The sequence below is a fragment of the Bos indicus x Bos taurus genome, chromosome 21 (genome assembly GCF_003369695.1).
Source record: "Bos indicus x Bos taurus breed Angus x Brahman F1 hybrid chromosome 21, Bos_hybrid_MaternalHap_v2.0, whole genome shotgun sequence".
NCBI lineage: Eukaryota > Metazoa > Chordata > Mammalia > Artiodactyla > Bovidae > Bos > Bos indicus x Bos taurus.
The window spans coordinates 5,583,404-5,597,741 of record NC_040096.1 but is presented as its reverse complement, the minus strand read 5'-3'; the positions used below and the strand labels follow the sequence as shown (position 1 = coordinate 5,597,741).

Genomic DNA, 14,338 nt, shown 5'->3' with positions numbered 1-14,338 from the left:
GGCGTCCGGGGTTGACACACCCACCGCCCAGGGGACTGTTCCCATCCTCAGCCCAGACTCTCTCTTGCAGGCCAAGGCCCCAAATGCTGTGGTGCTGGTGGTGGGAACACATCTGGACTTAATTGAAACCAAATTCCGCGTGGAGAGGATCGCCACTCTGCGCGCCTACGTGCTGGCCCTCTGCCGCTCGCCCTCTGGGTCCAGGGCCACCGGCTTCCCGGACATCACGTGTAAACACCTGCAGTGAGTGTCCCACGGCATCCTGTGCACCCAGCCTCTCGGGGCTGTGGCTGCCCGCCCCTCACTGTCCGTCTCTCCAGAGACAGCTGCTCTGCCCACAGGGGGCTCCCGAAGGGGGGCTTTGATCCTCTGGAGCCCCGTCCAGGGTGAAGTGTGGCAGCTTCAGCCTGAGCAAGATGAGGCGCTGCCCGAGGACCTGCAGGGCAGGGCCTGGAGACGCTGTCTGAACTTCCCGTCTGGGTCTCCCCACCGCCACGCTCAGCACTGTGTGCGCGGCCCCAGTGGCACCAGCAGACAGGAGCTCACACACCACCCAGCACACTGTTGGTCTCTGAGCAACAACAGCCCCCAGGCGTGGCCCTGGGCCGCCTCTTGGGTCCGAGTGGTCTTGAGGGCTGGGATGGGCAAGGGTGCCGCGGAGGGGTGACATGGGCACACTGGAAAGACTGAGGCGCCACACCATGGTCCCCCAGCTCTGCGCCCTGCACCGCGTCAGGCCTCAGTATGTCTCTGTGTCTGTCTGTCATGAGCTTTCTCAACTTGCCGGTATTTGGGATGGAACCTTTGGGAAAACAGAGACCCTGCCGTGCTGATCAGAGAGGGGGGTCTGGTGAGTGTGCACGCTTCGTTTTTGTACCCACAGCGAACTCTCCTGTAAGAGCTTGGAAGGTCAGGAAGGGCTGCGGCAGCTCATTTTCCAGGTCACGTGCAACATGAAGGACGTGGGCAGCACCATCGGCTGTCAGCGACTTGCAGGGAGGCTGGTAAGTACCTCTCATCCCCTGGAAGTGGGGAAGCTGGTGGGTTCCCCTCATCTCCAGGAAGCAGGGAAGCTGGTGGGTATGCCTCATTCCCAGGAAGCTAGTGGGTACCCCTCATTCCCAGGAAGCAGGAGGCTGGTGGGTTCCCCTCACCCCCTGGAAGCCAGAAGGGCCCGCTCTCTGCCTGTCAGGGGGTCTGCACCTCCCTCTCCCCCCTGCCCTGAGGCACATTGCTGTGCACGCTGTGGATCAGGCCCTGAGGCCCCTCTGTGAGCGGTTTCTAGAGGTGGGGGGCCGTGGCAGAGACAGCCCACCTGCCCGGTCTTCAGGAGGCGGGCGGGCGGCCCCAAGCCCCGAGGGCCCAGCCTTGCCCTCCCGCCCCAGATCCCCAGGAGCTACTTGAGCCTCCAGGAGGCTGTGCTAGCAGAGAAGCAGCACCGCAGCCTGAGTGACGATGTGCAGTACCTGACAGACCGGCAGCTAGAGCAGCTGGTGGACCAGATGCCCTGCAGCGACATCCAGGACTACGAGGACCTGCAGTCTGGTGGGCAGCAGCGAGGGTGGGCCGGGCGGGCGGGCCGCAAGGGCTCAGCTGGGTGCCAGCAGGCACAGCCATGGGCGGGGTCCTGGGGAGGGGCACCCAGACTTTTCATTGCTCTGCGTGTGTTTTCAAATGACGGCAAAGACTTCAGCTATCGATTTGGGGTGGCAAATCCATTTTAACGTGTATGCAGATTTGCACAGATGGAATGCATGAATTATGGAGGTCAGTACGTTGGCCTCTTGAGAACCTGTGAGGAGGTAGCTGACTGCTGCAAAGGGCCCCATGTGTTGGGAGCTTCCTAAGAAGAATCTGTGGCCTGGCCCCCCTAGGAGGAGGTCACCCAGAGCCCCTTCTGCCCTTTGTTTGACACTGCCCTCTCCTCTCCTCCCCGGGCAGCCATCAGCTTCCTCATTGAAACGGGCTCCCTGCTGCACTTCCCGGACACCAGCCACGGCCTGAGGAACCTCTACTTCCTCGACCCCATCTGGCTGTCCGAGTGTCTGCAGAGGATCTTCAACATCAAGGGCTCTCGGTCAGTGGCCAAGAATGGGGTGATCAGAGCCGAGGACCTTCGGCTGCTGCTGGTTGGTACGGGCTTCACGAAGCAGACAGAAGAGCAGTACTTCCAGTTCCTGGCCAAATTTGAGATCGCCCTGCCCGTCGCCAATGACAGGTGAGGCGACGGACTGGGCCGAGCCGGCTGTTCCCCGCAGGAGGGAATTAAGGCCGGGGCCCCTGGTGGCCTGACAAGGTTTCCAAGGATGGGACCTCACAGCAGCTGCCTGCCTGGGCTGGGGCAGGGTGGTCGGGCTCAGCCGGTCCCGGCTGGCTGCTTCTCCCTGTGCCTTGGGTGTCTCTGTTCAGAGGGTTCAAAGAAACCCATTTATTGGGAAGGCGTAGGAAAACATGTAAGCATGGCAGTGGCCTTAAAAGTAGCTTTGGGGAGTTCATGCTTTGGGCAGTTGATTGGTTGATCAGGGCCGAGGACCTTTGGCTGCTGCTGGTTGGCACGGGCTTCATGAAGTGTGCATGCTAACCATCTAGCCCAGTTTCAAAATGCAGGAAGGGCAAGGACTCGAGGGGCATGTGGGTTCAATCTAACAAAGCTCTGGCTTCGTTCTCAGGGCCTCCTTTCTCTACTTCAGTTTCAGCCGTTTCCTGGGTCTGATGCTGATGTTGACCATGAGGCAGTAGCCAGGATGCCAAATCTCCAGACCCTTTTGATGTCTGTCTTGGAACACAGCACCACCGGCCCCTTAACCCCAGAGCTCCAGGGGAACACCCTCTGGACTCTCAGGGGGCTGGCCTGGCCCCTGTGTGGCCAGCCGAACAATTCCATCAGCACCAACTGGGTCTCTTGGGAGCCAACTCTAGGCCATCTCTGCCTGAGCTCCCACCCACATTTCCACTTGGTCTAATGACTGTGGGAGGGGCCTCAGTCCTTCCTGCTTTAGCCCCACGGGGACCAAGAGTGAGTCCTAAAAAGAGAAACCCTAAAGAGGAATTCAGAATCCACATGACCCCTCACATCCTGGCCAGGGTGTGTCCTTGACTTTGGCCCTTGGTAAAGCAGCCTGTGAGTTTACAGCATTGGCGGAATTTGACAGTTTTGTGATTATTTTATCAACAGGTTAGAGGAATGCGGAAATACTCTCACTCTGTAAAAGCAACTGCCTCTTTTTTTCCTCATATGTAAAATAGAAATAATACAATCACCTACTAGTATTATAGTCAATGTGAGGATTAAATCAGAGAGTACATATAAACTATGAAACGTTATCTCTTGCACCTTTGAGCTTCCAGGACATCAAGGATTATCAGTGCTGTTATTGTTACTATCTTTGCGTTAAGTACTCATAGTCAGTGGTGTCTAGTTCCATCTAAAGTCAGGAGTGTCTGAGCATTATATCTACCTCTAAGTGTAGATATAATGGGTCCCTTGTACCCCAGAGACAAGGAGTTTCAGCTGTTTGCACCATAAGCTTTTATATGATCAACAAAAACAAAGGCATTTGCTGCTCCTTTTAGAGCATGGCTTTCAACCTGCAGTCCCTGGGAAAACCTTCCGAGGTTTCTAAACCTCTCTCTACACTTCAGAGTTTTTGTGCTTCTTCCAGGCAGGGATGCACTGGCTCTCAGCACTTGGGGAAGGCTCCGGCCCAACTGCTGAGACAGCCTCAGGGATGTATCATGGACTGGCTCCGCCGTAGTGCAAACCCCATGCAGTGCCCAGGTCTTTGTGGCTTTCTAGTCGGCAGGCACATGAAGAACTCCCCTCTTAGTTCCCCAAGCCCACACCTTTGGCAGCCCTGCCCTGTTAGCGGTTGCTCTCAAGCCAGTGCCAGTGGTTTCGCCCAGGGCTCTGCTCACGTTGAGAGGGGCTTCCTTTGCCCATCAGTTTAAACCTCTTAACTTGCCATGCTGACTTTTAAGTCATCTGTACCTTCAAAAATATTGAACACCTGCTGTGTGTGCCGCATGCTGGGGCACCTGGGTACAGAGCATGCCCCCTCCCTCAGGGCACGCCGGCCACATAGAAAGAATCGGGAAGTCCCAGGGCACAGCCAAGGAGGGGGTCCCATGCACCCAAGCTGAACATGACGTAGGCAGAAGAAGCAGGCTAGATCTCACTGGGCGCTGACAATGGCCTCCTGTTTGAGGTCAGAGAGATAAAGAAGGACTTCTCAGAACTGAAAGGCATGTGCCAGAGAATTCCTGGCTGTGGACAGAGGCATTCCAGCTGGGGTCGTTGACAAGGTCCTTTGGGCCAAGACCTATAATGGCTGCAAAGGACCGAAACCTCACCATCTGTCCCCCTTGGACCTCACCATCTGTCCCCTTGGACCTCACCTACACAGCCACTGTCTGTCCTCTAACCCTGCAAGGCTGGCATCCCCATTCTTCCGCCATCAAGGAAGCAAAATGGCAATGGGATAGGGCCGTGTGCTGAAGACACCCTGGGTACTCCACCCCCAGGCTGTCTTTGAATTTTCCTCCTACAGTATTTTCAGGGATTCCTTTCAGAAAGTCCTAAAGACATTTTATAGGACCTAAACTGATGGAATTTTAGAGGATTAGGAGAACTGAAGGCAAGGCTTTAAGGATACACCCAAGGCTCTGCCCAAGGCTACCTTAGCTCCTCCAGCACACACAGAAGATGCTGGTTTTCAGGGAATTATTGGAGGGACCTCCCTCGTTTCAGCTCATTGCAAATGATCACAGTCGTGAACAGCTCACTGACACTGTGATGAGTAAGAGTGCTCTTATAAAACATCATTCTTTTGCACAAAGAGCCTCATTAGAAATGTCAAGGTAATTGTGTTGTCTCAACTGGCCAAGAACAATAAGTAGCTTCTAAAGCCAAAGACGTTTCTCTGACCCCGATATCTTGTGCTTGGAACTGTGCAGCTGTATTTGTTTTTCCTTCACCATCGAAGTTAATTTTAAGTGACTCCCCAATCGCAACCCGGTTTACAGAGAACCAACTGTGATTTGTTGTGTCTGTGTTTATGACCACAGATGTTTTCACGTCTTCCCTCGCCATGTTCTAGTCTCTATCTTAGAGACTTCAACAAACTGATTCGCTATGCCTATCTTCGTTTTCTCTTGGAGTATTTATGCTTACCATATAAACTACCCCCTCTTTCTAAAAATGGTTCCAAAGGCCCTGGGAGGAAGGCACCCGGCAACCTGAGCTGTTTCAGCAGATCCCGCCCCAGGCCAGGCTGTCTGCAGGGGTCAGAGCCCCACAGCAGAGCTCAGGCCCCAGTTCACCAGCCCCCTTTGGTGTTTCAGCTATCTCCTGCCACATCTCCTTCCATCCAAACCGGGCCTGGACACCCACGGCATGCGGCACCCCACAGCCAACACCATTCAGAGAGTGTTTAAGATGAGCTTCGTCCCGGTTGGCTTCTGGCAGCGGTTTATAGCCCGGATGCTGATCAGCTTGGCTGAGATGGACCTCCAGGTATTGTGTTTTCTGCATAGAGCACTATTTGCTTGCAGGCCAAGCACCTGCGGCCATGCCCTGGTGGGAGTCGGGGGAGGGAGATACCCTTTGCTGGAGGAGCCTGACTGAAGACCTTTCCTGCAGCAGAACTGCTGGCTTAGGGTCCGGACCCTGGTACAGCACGGCTGCCTCCTATCCTGTGGGCCACAGACCCACGCGAGTCATTCTGTGAATGCCAAATCAGCACCCAGTTGGCTTGGGCAGACTATCCCATGAGGAGCAGTGGTTTCAGTCTTACCGACGTCCACATTCCCTGGCTCCGTGGCTGTGGACCGGGACTCACAATCTGCTTATCCAGACACTGACCTTGAGTATGCTGCTGCTCAGGGGTGAGGCCGGGAGAATCATGGTTTTGCCATTCAGGCTGTGACTGAACTCCCCTGGGGACCTCTTAATAGGCACAGACCAACAAGTCAGAATCTGTGGGTGTGGCACACAGGGATCATATTTTTTAAAGCTCTCCAGGTGGTTGATTTCGCTGTCCAGTCAAGCTTGAGAACCACTGGCATAGAGCTTTAACTTGGTCTGGGAGGAGTAAACACCTAATGGAAGGAGTTCTTTTCTGTGGGTTCACCAGGGTTGTTGGAGGAGGGCTTGGCTATCAGTCAACATTCATTTCATGCAGGGCAGTAATATAGAAGTGGCAGTTGGCTAGAGCAGTAGTTCTCAAAGTGGGGTTCCTAGGCCAGCAGAATCAGCCTCACTTGGGAATTTGTTAGAAGTACAGATTCTCAAACTTCTATACTGAAAGTCACTCAGTCATGAGGCTACTCTGTCCATGGAATTCTCCAGGCAAGAATACTGGAGTGGGTAGCCTTTCCCTTCTCCAGGGGATCTTCTCAATCCAGGGATTGAACCCAGGTTTCCCACATGGCAGGTGGATTCTTTACCAGCTGAGCCACAAGGAAAGCCCAGGAATACTGGACTGGGTAGCCTTTACCTTCTCCAGCAGATCTTCCCGACCCAGGAATTGAACCAGGTGGATTCTTTAGCAACTGAGCTCTTAGGGTAGCCCTCAAGCCTGCTCCAAACCCCCTGCATTAGAAGCACCAGTATAGAACTCAGGGCTCTGTTTCTCAGCCTTCCAGAGAATTCCAACCTACTTCACCTTGTGAGAACCCCTGACATAAGCCAGAATTGTTGAAAAATGGTCAGTAAACTCAGTGTGAGTTTGCCTTTGACATGTTCGAGTTATAAGGCCCTTATGGAATTAAACTTCCTGCCTATTAAATAGAGATAGTCTTTGATCTTCCCATTTTACTGAAATGTTCAAAAGTAAATGCAAGAGCCTGAAAGTACCAAAACCTCTCACAGATTGTGTTAGCAAGAAAGAGGCTTGTTAGCAACCCAGTTGGGTGTGCTGACAGGGGAAGGAGTGGGCGCAGGGCCGGCTCTCCCAGTGTTCCCGCTGTCACCCTCCCTCCCTTTGAACTCTGCTTCCTGCCGTGTTCTAAGTGGGAGGTCACACACCCCGCCACCCCCCGCCAAGCTCGGCGTCGTGTGAGGCCTGAGCTCCTAAGGGTGCTCAGTGGCTGGCCGGGTGAGGGCCCTTCAAAGCAGCATCCCTCACTCAGAATTAGGAAAAGAAGCTTTGCTGGAATTCAGTCTCAGAAGTAATCAAAGGTATGCAGATTCAAGCATGGAAAATATACTACTTTTCACCTATCAAACTAGCAGAGAGCTGACAGCTAGCCCAGCAGTCAGGGAAGTTTGCACGTCATGGTGAGTGGATGTACAGTTTAGTCACCCTGGAAGCGATTCGTCACTAGGAATCCAGAGCCTGAAGACGTTCAAGCCCTTTGACCCAGTAATCCTACAGCTATAAATCTGAACTATAGCAGTCATTTGAAATCAGAGAAAGCTCTGTGGTTTTTTCATGTTCATTTGGCTTATCTGTAATAGCAAAAGACTGGAACCAATCTAAAAGTCCAAAGAAGAGAATGACTCAACAAATTACTTAATAAAATATTGAGATTTAGAAAAATGAATTTTATGAGTTTCTAATCAGACAGGAAAAGCAAAGTTTTTAAAAGTACACACAATTAGAAATTTATAAATGCAAAGTTACAAAATATGGCCTCAGCTGTTTTATAAACATTACAGATAGATAGGAAAAAACCTAGAATAAGATATACCAAAATTTTCATGACCTGTGTGTTAAACTGGTATTTTATTTTCTCTCATATTTCTCTGTATTTTCCACATTTTCTAAGGTAATTTTTTGCTTATAAAATCAGGGAGGGAAAAGAAAGGCCTGTTTTCTGTGTTTTAGGGAAAATGTGTTCCCAGAGTATCCTAGAGACTCCTTTAGATGATGCAGCATTTCGTTTGGCAGCAAGATGAGGATGTGGAGGGCGGGGGACGGGAAGACGGGCGGTGTCCTTTGTCCAGACGGGGCCAGACGGGCCTCCTCACAGCTCTGCCCAGGGCCAGCACGGAGCCCAGAATACTCAAGCAGGGTCTTTTCTCTTTCAGCTGTTTGAAAACAGGAAGAATACTAAGAGCAGGCACAGGAAAGTCACCATTTATAGTTTTACAGGAAACCAGAGAAATCGTTGCAGCACATTCAGAGTGAAAAGGAACCAGACCATCTATTGGCAGGAGGGGCTCCTGGTCACGTTTGATGGGGGCTACCTCAGGTAGGTGCATGAGGGGCTCACCTGACTAGGCCTCCATGGCGTGCTGGGAATGGCCCCCAGAGGAGCCGCCACTGGACGCCTGTCCGCTTGGCGTGCAGAGGCCCGTTCTCAAGGGCAGCGTATATACACAGAAGCTTGCTGGAAGTAGAAAGGGCCCCCGCTAGCAAATGTCTGAGAGGGTCCCCGTTTCCTCATACCTCCTCCTCTCTCCTGACAGGACAGGAAAGGCCAGGGAGGGTGTGGGGACCGAGCCCGGCGGGAGGGCAGTGGGCGGCCCCCGAGCTCAGGGTCAGAGCACCCAGCACCCCGGTCACTGAGGGGGCTCCTTAGGGCCTCGCAGCTGTCCTGTGCACCTCCGCCTCGTCCTAAGAGAGCGCGCCCCAGGGGAAGACACTGTTCCCCAGACCACATCTCGTGATACCTAACAGTACATTTTTCCTGTGCTCTTTTTTTTCTTTTTTTGGTGGTGGGGAAGAGAAAGAGGGAGAGAAAAAGTTGGCTCAACAGGTTAATAACTGATTTTTAATCAGGTTTAATTTGATATACACAGGATTATTTCATACTTTGAGTTTTTCAAAATATTTGTCAGCTCTGTGAGAAGAGAGGGGGAGAGGGGAAAGTGACTATTGTGAGGGCTTGGTCTGGGCCATGCTTGGTGCCTGGGGCTTTCAGGTAACAGTCGCACTTAAAGCGCACAGTCATCACTCGATGGACGAAAGCCCTGTGGCTCAGATGGGAAACCCTTTCCCAGGGTCACATCAAAGGCTCAGAGCTCAGCCTGAGCACCCCTTACGGCAAGATCCTCGTGTCCACCTCACCATTTGGGGGCAGCAGGGGGACAAGGCAGGGCCATACACACAAGTACACGGACTCAGGACCTCCCCACCCCCAGGGGAGCAGTCTCCTGGGAGTTGTACCCTCACCCTGGAGGCAGAGAGCTTATCCCAGGGCCCTTCACAGCCAATTGCAATGAACCTCTTTTGGTTTCTGGGTTGCAGTGTAGAATCCTCGGATGTGAACTGGAAAAAGAAAAAAAGCGGAGGAATAAAAATCATGTGCCAATCAGAAATAAGGGACTTCTCGGCAATGGCTTTTATCACAGACCATGTCAATTCCTTGATCGATCAGTGGTTTCCCGGTAAGAAAGCGTTCTTGAACCAGGCCTTGGCTCATGGTAGTATTTCTTTATAAATTGGGGTGGAGCCCATTTGGAGAACAGAAATCCCGCTGGGATTCAGCCCTAGGAAACCAGAGGGGTCCTAGCAGCCCTCTGGTGGAGCTCTGAGCCCTGGGGGTCCAGCTGCAGGCATAGCCGGGGGCGCCATGGCTGAGATGGGGCCCTGGAGGCAGTACTTGGGCCCTGGCGCCCAGCGTGTAGGAAGAATGCCCCAGGTACCACATGTGGTCTAGGAGGACCTTCGATAGGCGCCTCACATGGTCTTGTTTACGTGGTAAGGACAAAGCTGCTGAAATCCAGAGGGGAGCCCGAAACCGCCCTTGCGCAGGGGTGGGAGGGAAGCTTCCACAAACACCTGCCAAGAGCCCCCATTCTCCTTCCATGCCTACCCCAAACCCCCAAGTCCCAGCAGTGATCAGCCACCCACGCAGCCCTTTCCAGCCCCTTTGATCAGTTTCTTCACTGACAGTCCACCCAAAGAAAATACTTTTTGAAGTAGAGCCATTGAGGTCCTCTGTTTGTTTTGTTACTGAACTGGAGACAAATCCACTGCGGGGTATCCCGCACGGAGGAGGCCGTTTGAGCAAAACCAGGCCACTTCTTCCCTGTGAGCGCTGGAAGGCTAGAGACTGAGAGAGCGGAGAGTGGGTCTAAGATCTGAGCACCCCCTCTGGCCTGCCAGTCCAGTCCTCTGGCCTCCTGAGCTGGCTGCCCAGGAGAGCATCAGAGCAAACAAGAGACAGGGCTGGGCATGCTCTGGACACCAGGGTCTGGTGTCCTTTGCGTGTTGACGGGAAAGGTGACCTACAAGGAGAAAAGGCATTGATAGGGGCCTACGAGAAGGTAATTTTAGTCATTTGAGTGTGGCGTAGCTCAGACCCGGCCTGCAGTGTCCTGCACAGGGATCCCCAGACTCTCAGCACCTCCTCGGCCAGCTAGCTCAGGGTCTGCACCCTTGGCGACTGTCCAGGGCATCCCTGGCCCCTCCCTGCAAGTGTCTTTTAGGATTGAGGATAGTGCCCTCCAAAAAGGAACCAGAGTGTGACAGTCACATTTCAGCCTCTCCTGGGGGTTCAGGCCAGGGAAGGCAGACCCCTCTCTTGTGAAAGGCCCACCCAGCCGGGGGTGCAGGTGCTTGTCAGGGGCCCGCTTGCAGCTGCCTTCGGGTGAGCTGATGCCCACTCTGTCCCTGTTTAGCCCTGACGGCCACGGAAAGTGACGGGACCCCACTGATGGAGCAGTATGTGCCCTGCCCTGTCTGCGAGGCCTCCTGGGCTCAGCACAGCAACCCCAGCGAGAGGTCAGAGGACGTGCAGTACTTCGACATGGAGGACTGCGTGCTGACAGCCATTGAGCGGGACTTCATCTCCTGCCCCAGGCACCCTGACCTCCTGGTGCCTCTCCAGGAACTGGTCCCCGAGCTGTTCATGACCGACTTCCCAGCCAGGTAGGCCTCCATGCTGACACATAGACCTACTGCTTCCCATCCAGCCCCGGGTGGCATCTAGGTTCCTGGCCTAGGCTGCCTAAAGGGAGCCAGGCTGTCACTCTCTGTCTGTGAGGCACACAGGCCCAGCCAGCAGGCAGACCACTTGGAGGGCAAAGTCACCTTGGGGGCCCCACCCCATCTCACCCTTACGTTAGCTGGCACTCTTTCCTGTTGAGCTGACCCTCTTCTCTGACTCCTACTTTGCCGCCAGATCAAGGAATAGAAGACAAAGATTCATTGGTGTCCAAGAAGGAAGCACTCCCAGACCTACCACCTCCTTTTCCTTTCTTGGCAAATGATGACTCCTTACTGCTGCTCTGGTGCTGAGCATTTAGATCCCCTGAATCTATCCCTAAAGATGAGTCTATCTATACTAATCTAAGATAATAACTGGGGAGATAATGCTGGAGAAAAGAGAGAACACTTTGTGGTCCCGTCCTATAGGAAACCATCACAGAATCCAAGTAGTCATGGAAACCAGAAGCCATGATTTGGTCTCCCTGGAAAGAATTTGACCTTGTTGGTTAGCAGTGTTTTTGGAGTGTTTTGGAATTGTTTTCTTATTCAAAGAATTGCTTTATCTGATTTCTTTAAAGAAAATTAAACTTGGGGGTGTAAGAATATTTGTATCATCATTTTTTCCAAATTGTTTCCCTGACCCCAGAAAATGGATGTAGAATACTCTGATACTGCAGAACTGTGGCTCCAAAACATGCTTCTGGATGAGTCTATTAAACTAAGAAATCACTTCCTACATTGGAGAAATTCCCCCATGGTTCTTTTTCATATTCCCCAGTTACCTCATTGGTGGAAATGAAAATTAAATACTACTCTTCTGCGAAATAACTTCCTTTTATTCCTAGATCTTTAACATGGGGGTCATCACTTCTCAGAGACCACATACAGAGTTTTATATATGTATGAATCAAATTTCATGATGGGGTGCCCAATTAAACAGCCCCAAATTTTAGTGTTTTTATTTATTTGCTGAACCTTTTTATGTTTTATGCCCCCACTGAATCTGGACTCTGGAATCTACTGTGTGGAATCTGGAAAGCCAGGTTGGTTGTTCCTGTTGGTTTGGATCTAATTACAAGCTGTAGCATGGTTCTTAAACCAAAGTACTTGGCTGGGAGTTGAAAAACCCAAGAATCTGAACAGGGTTCACAATCCAGCAGAGACTTTCTGGAAACTTTGGCTGATGTCCCACCAGGACCTCAAAGCATCACGCTCCCCAGCTGGGAGTTTGGGCAGGTGCAGGCAGGGAGAGTCTGGCTCCACAGAGCCTCGTCCTGTGTCCCTGTTCAGGAGTCCTGACAGAAGGCCCTGAGGGATCTCCAGCATTCCCACTGTTCCCTGTCTCAGGAGGCTCCCAAGGGCCACACTTCCTGAGCAGGTGTTTTGGGGTGGGCATTTGGAGAATAGCCCGGTTCCTCCTCAGCTGCGGGTCCGCCGCGAGTACAGTTGCATCTGCCTGGAGTGCGATGTGGTCAGGCTCTGCAGAGATTCAGCTGCTGCACAGTCTCTTCCTGGAAGGCGTGTGCAAGACTGCATGATGATGAGGGGCAGAAGGGGTCAGTCTGTTCGGTCAGGAGAGCTCCGGTGGAGGCACCTGGTGGAGGTAGCTGAGGAGAAAGACCTGGGGACCTCTGCAGGGCCGGGGGGACCCTGAGATGGGAGGACATTCGGGTGCTCGCCTGCCACCCTCCCCTCCTCCCTCCCCCATCTACCTTCCGTCCCTCCCAGGAGTGACTTGCAGTACTTCCAACAGAAGTCTCCCTTTGACCTAGGATTATAACATACAAACAGGTGGGAAGGTCTAAATCCCTGCCTTTGGGTGAAATCCCAGCCATCAGTTGTCAGGACACTAGACACACTGACCAGAAGCTCTACATGGCCAATCACTGGCTTACTAGTAAGAAATGAGACAGCTAACCTAGCAATAAATATATGCAATTTCCAATAGATACTAGCTCTCAAAGCATTTTCCTTCTGGAGGAAAAGGTCCACAGGAATTCTTTTTCTGTGTCCACCACCTTTGGAAGCTCCATCCTATACCAGTCAACATTCACACCTCTGAGACCATTCCTGTTATGAATCCACTTTCCAGAGGAGACCAAGGCTTGTTGAGGCTAAGTGACCTACCCAGAGCTGGCATTTATCCCAGATCTGTCTGACCCCCCACCAGGTGGCTTTGAACCCTGACTTTGCTCAGTGGGAACTGATAGCCAAGCACATTCTTCCACCCACCCAGCCCAGGACCCGCCTCTAACTTTGGTGGGCATCTCTGGGGGAACATGGGGCAGGAGGGAGGTCTGTTCTGACCCCCAGTACACACACACGGTGTTTCTGGCAGACTCTTCTTGGACAACAGCAAGCTGGAGCACAGCGAGGATGAGAGCGCTGTCCTGGGCCAAGGTGGGAGTGGCACCGTCATCTACCGGGCCAGGTACCAAGGCCAGCCTGTGGCTGTGAAGCGATTCCAGATCAAGAAATTCAAGAACTATGCAAATGCCCCTGCAGGTAAACAGGGCCCTGGGTTGTTTCTTTTCAGACCTGTCTTCCCTCGGTCCAAACCTGTACCACCTCAGATGCCCGAGGCCACACAGGCAGCGGAAGATGGGGATGATGCCAGTGTGGGCCCCAGGGGTGGTCCTGCTTTCTGCCTGGTGAGATGTGGGCCAGGACTGAGGATCAGGAGGAGCACGGCCTAGAAATTGCTTTCGGAGGTGACTTTCTTGTCTGACATGAGCCCCCAAGAGCATGGGCCAGCCTTACAATTTCTATCCATTGCATGTCGAGCACAGTGCCCACATGATGGGCACACAGGCAGACCTCAAGTGGACCCCTCACCCTGGGGACTCACCCCACCCCCCATGCAGTTACCAAGGGAAGGATAGTGGCTAAGTCTCAATCCCAGTCCAGATGAATGGATTGGGGAGCCATCGTGGGTAGCTTTTCCCTCACCCCCTCCCCTCCCGCCCTTGTCCACTGACTGTGTGCAGCTCAGAGGTGCTCCAGAGCCACCTGCCACCACCTAATGCCCATCAAAGGCGAGCACGTGGGGGCCTTCTACCTTCCAGCCACTGGGGTTGCATTTCTCTTGGCCCCTGGCTTAGCATGGTTATCGTCATGATCACAGAAGGAATTTACACCCTTGGTAGAAAATTAGAATCGTGGAACAATGTGAAGAACCAGATTAGAAAGGAAGAGGCAAAACTGTAGACGTGGGAAGAGAATGGAAATCTAAGAGACTATTAACAAGTGTCAGAGCCAGCAAGAGTTTGATACAGTTGCTAGATGTGAGCTCAACATCAAATTTGGCAACAATGACCCATTAGACAATGCCTTCCGTGGCAGCCATTAAGCCACAAGATATTGAGAAATAATTAATAGATATCACTCAATTTAGTTCTCATCTAAATTCCAGCAGTGTGTGTGAGAGATAGAGGCAGAGAGAGAAAGAGAGAGAAATCTGA

At 52.7% G+C, this 14,338-nt stretch overlaps 1 protein-coding gene across 5 annotated transcripts in view; it reads left to right on the top strand.

Moving 5' to 3' along the window:
- The window catches only part of LRRK1 (leucine rich repeat kinase 1), a 134,078-nt gene that overhangs the window by 101,305 nt on the left and 18,435 nt on the right, over positions 1–14,338 (top strand). For all 5 annotated transcript variants that reach the window (XM_027520670.1, XM_027520669.1, XM_027520671.1 and 2 more), the window contains 9 exons: positions 71–243; positions 884–1,004; positions 1,386–1,545; positions 1,942–2,218; positions 5,341–5,512; positions 8,030–8,193; positions 9,192–9,331; positions 10,568–10,817; positions 13,216–13,382. In XM_027520670.1, coding sequence (XP_027376471.1) covers positions 71–243; positions 884–1,004; positions 1,386–1,545; positions 1,942–2,218; positions 5,341–5,512; positions 8,030–8,193; positions 9,192–9,331; positions 10,568–10,817; positions 13,216–13,382 — 1,624 coding nt within the window. The remainder of the gene's footprint in view (positions 1–70; positions 244–883; positions 1,005–1,385; positions 1,546–1,941; positions 2,219–5,340; positions 5,513–8,029; positions 8,194–9,191; positions 9,332–10,567; positions 10,818–13,215; positions 13,383–14,338) is intronic.